At 42.4% G+C, this 3,708-nt stretch overlaps 1 protein-coding gene across 1 annotated transcript in view; it reads left to right on the forward strand.

The window, feature by feature from the left end:
• The first annotated feature begins 642 nt into the window (after positions 1 to 642).
• The window catches only part of SNCA (synuclein, alpha (non A4 component of amyloid precursor)), a 68,174-nt gene continuing 65,108 nt past the window's right edge, over positions 643 to 3,708 (forward strand). Inside the window, exon 1 of the mRNA XM_009329763.1 lies at positions 643 to 796. Within this exon, the coding sequence (XP_009328038.1) occupies positions 676 to 796 (121 nt within the window). The 5' untranslated portion in view covers positions 643 to 675. The remainder of the gene's footprint in view (positions 797 to 3,708) is intronic.

Consider the following 3,708-nt stretch of genomic DNA (forward strand, 5'->3'; position numbering starts at 1 on the left):
TTTTCTATTTGCTCCAGTCCTTCTGGGTTGTAATGGCAGTTTCTTATAACAAGTGAACATTTGTCATTTAGAAGGTGGTTGGGTTTTTGTTGGTTTTTTTTTTTTTTCCTTTTGAAGTTGCTAGTGTTTCTTTAAGATGGCTTTTTCCTCTGGAGGAGAGGTGGAGTATCATCAAATCATGGGGCTAAATCTTGCAATCAGCACATGAACAGAACTGTCCTTTGGAGGAAATGATGCCTTGGTAGGCAAGGAAGGGACTTGTATCAATGAGTCCATCTTCCAACCAGAGCTGTGTTATCAGCAACCTCTCTGTAGGATTTGGTGGAAACAGGATCCCCAAGCTTTTCTTGGATTGAGGGAACTGGTCTTGCAGCACTGTTTAACTTGCTGTGTATGGTAGCATGTGAGAAAATGTAAAGGTGATTCATGTAACTGTACTCCTGAAATACTGAGTGCAACCTCACATACAAGAGAGTTGTTTGTGTATTGCTAATAGAGATGTGGATGAAAGCTACATAATATGGGGGTATAAATAATATAACTTTTAAGTAATTGTGATCCCATTCGGTTTGAATGAAGTCTTCTTCCCTTTCTGGGATGAAAAGCTGAAAAAAATCTTACTGAAAGTGTACTGTCTTTTTTTTCTCTAGAGCTGCGTGAATAAATTCTTCAGCCATGGATGTGTTCATGAAAGGACTTTCCAAGGCAAAGGAGGGAGTCGTAGCAGCAGCAGAAAAAACCAAGCAGGGTGTGGCAGAAGCGGCAGGAAAGACGAAAGAGGGCGTCCTCTATGTGGGTAGGTGGGCAGCAGAGATCATGCTGCTGGTCGGTGTGCTCTGACATTCACTGCTGGATCCTCATCAGACCTATTCTTCTGCAAAAAAAAAAAATGTAGTCACTCATAGGAGACCATTGCAAAACAAACGAGGAGAGTTGTGCCCTCCTGAGCTCCAGTTCTTTGAAGTCAAATGTGGGTTCTTCCATCACTGCATTGTGCTGGCCATGCACAACTGCTCTGTGGAGCCACATCTGTAATGCCATACTGAACGTGTTGTAGGAGGTGCCTTACAGTACAGGTCACTAGCTGGCACTCTATTCAAGAAGTTGGCTAGGTTAAGGCTGAAGGGGTAGTTGGTACAGTAAAAATAAATTAAAAAAGAACATGTAAAAGCTGAAGTGGAAGGTAGCTTCACAGCATCCCATAGAACACGTGGGTTTTAAGTGGGATTTTAACAGAAGAAACTTGAGAGGTTAATTCAGGAAGTGAGCATAAGCCATGCTGACTGCTTGGCATGTCGACAGTAACATTTTGTATGGCAAAGTGTCATCTCCTCATCTTTCAAAATTAACTTCATGTTCTGTACTTACTATTGCATATCCGTAGCAGATATTTTCCATGACTTCTCAAAGAAGAGCCACTACAGTTAATGAGGTAGGGCAGGTAGACCCCAAGGTAGCAAAGCAGTTGTTAAGTGACTTATCTAGGCCACACAAGAGTCCTGCACAGAGCCAGGGATAAAATTATTTTCAAATCCCAGATCAGTACTTTGATTGTGCGATCATCATCTTCACTGAGCAATTACCGGGCTTTAGAGGACTATCTTGCAAATGCGGCCATGAAAAATTCACAGGAAAAGAATCTGCCAAGACCGTATGAATAAGTGGTCATTTAAAAAAAAAAAAAGGATCTCTTTCTCCTATTTATCAAATAAAGTTGGTCTATAAAAGAATGGAGGGGAAAAGATACTCTTTTCTGTAGGTCCTTTCTTTTTTGCTGATTTTGTAGCCGGTCAATTCTGTAATGGACGCTGTGTGTACCTAGGGAGATGTGCAAAGATACCAAAAAGAAGTGAAACAGAGTTGAAAACTAGAGGCATTTTCTTTTAAATGGGAGCACTGAGGTCTCTGCAATTCTGATGTCTTTTCAGGATTCCCTTTGCCCTTGCAGGCTAGTGCCAGTCTGTAACAATTTATTTCTGCTCCAGATAGTTTGGACTACTCATTTGGAATACACTTTTCTCCTGCTGAGCCATAGCAAAGCTCAGTGCTCTCGCCAACAGAGATGGCAGTCATTTTGAAAACTAATTGTAAGATGAGTCTATTTTAAAATGAGCGTCTGCTCATTTTCAATGTATCAAAATAGATGTTCTTTCACTGTACATTGTGCTTGATTTCGGAGTTATTTTTCAGGGGTAGGGCTTTCTTTTTTTATTTTCTTGTCTTGTAGTTCCTTATCGTGCTTCTAGAGTCATTGATTTATTTGTATTAGAAACCTACATTGTATGCTGAATTAATCTTTGTGTCTGACCTGTTCTCCAGGCCATAATAATATTTGAACCTAGTTCTGCTCCCAAAGGCAACAGATTTCCTATTGTCTTCAGAGACGCTTTTGCTGAGGTTGAACTTTGGAGGGCAGGCTCGCTATTTATTTCAAGAATAAAATACTGAGGACAGCGGAGCCCTGAGCCGTGATAGGGACCCGTGCATATGACTGTAGTAATGGTGAAGGATCCTTCCCACAGCAGATGCCTGCTTTGCAGGGGGAAAGAGCTATATGCACGGTTGCAGTCATGCAGGTAAAAAAGCCCTTGGTTGGAAGCTGTCTCCGGGAGCTCTGGCAGCTCATGTGTCTGGGTGTGTGCCTGCCCGTACCTGCTTGTAGGGAGCCACAGTTTCCCCAGCTGAAGTTTGAACAGGATCAATTAGGGTAAGGGGGAAACGAGCAGCTGGGTATTTCTCTGTCTGCTTCCCAAGCACACAGCAGGGGTGGCTCTTCTCCTGAGCAGCATTAGCAAGGGCTGGTGTGATAATCTCTTGGTTCTGTAGGCTGATAATGCTTGCAATGCAAAAGGTGGTGAAACTCCTTTATGAGCAGAGGAGAGGAGCAGCACATTGCATTAGAGCTCCTGAAGGTTTTTCTCTCCCTTTCTCTGTAGCTGGGTTTTCAGATACGAGTTTCACAGCCAGATTATGCTATGAAAGCTGCCTGACATCTTGCAAACAAGAACCTAACAACACTGGGCTGAGAGGGACCTGTTAATAGTTTTTGGCTTCGGCAGTCAGCTCCACAACGTTCAGCCTTCCATTGCTGCTGGAGAATTAATAAGATGCAAAGTCTTTGGTCCAGATCCCCTAGGTGATATAGTCTCCACTATGAAATCAGTGGAATTTAAGTAAATATTGAAAGCATCTGGACCTTTCTGTCCAGGTTGCCGTTAGCTATTATGTGAAAGATTGTAACATAATTCTACCTGGTAAGAGTTCTGTTAACAAAAGCTACTGCTTGGGATGAAATGTGGTGGTTTTAACTTATTTCTTCTTTCCTTCTTTTTTTTTTTGGCACAAGAAAGGTTCGCTTTGGCACAGGGGAAAACTTAGAGCTGAGGGAGAGTGGTGTGTTGGAGGATTAACTGGGGACTTTTTTCTCTCTCCATGCTGAAGTCTGTTCTTTCTTCCCTCAGTCCAGTGTCTTTGTCCTGCTTTTTAATACCCCAGATACTGTTCAATACAGTCTGTAGTATGTTTTTATGCTTTCAGTTATTCTTTCCCCAAATTCCTCTGCTGATGTACTTCAGCATTGGCCAGCTGAAATCAGTGGCTCTGTCTTGACTTATACAAGCACAGCATCAGAACCTTTCCCTATGTGTCAAAGAATGGCCTGATCACTGATTAGGAAGGAGGACTGACACTCAGCAGTCTTGTGCTGCG

The sequence above is a fragment of the Pygoscelis adeliae genome, unplaced genomic scaffold (genome assembly GCF_000699105.1).
Source record: "Pygoscelis adeliae isolate BGI_AS28 unplaced genomic scaffold, ASM69910v1 Scaffold67, whole genome shotgun sequence".
Classification (NCBI taxonomy): domain Eukaryota; kingdom Metazoa; phylum Chordata; class Aves; order Sphenisciformes; family Spheniscidae; genus Pygoscelis; species Pygoscelis adeliae.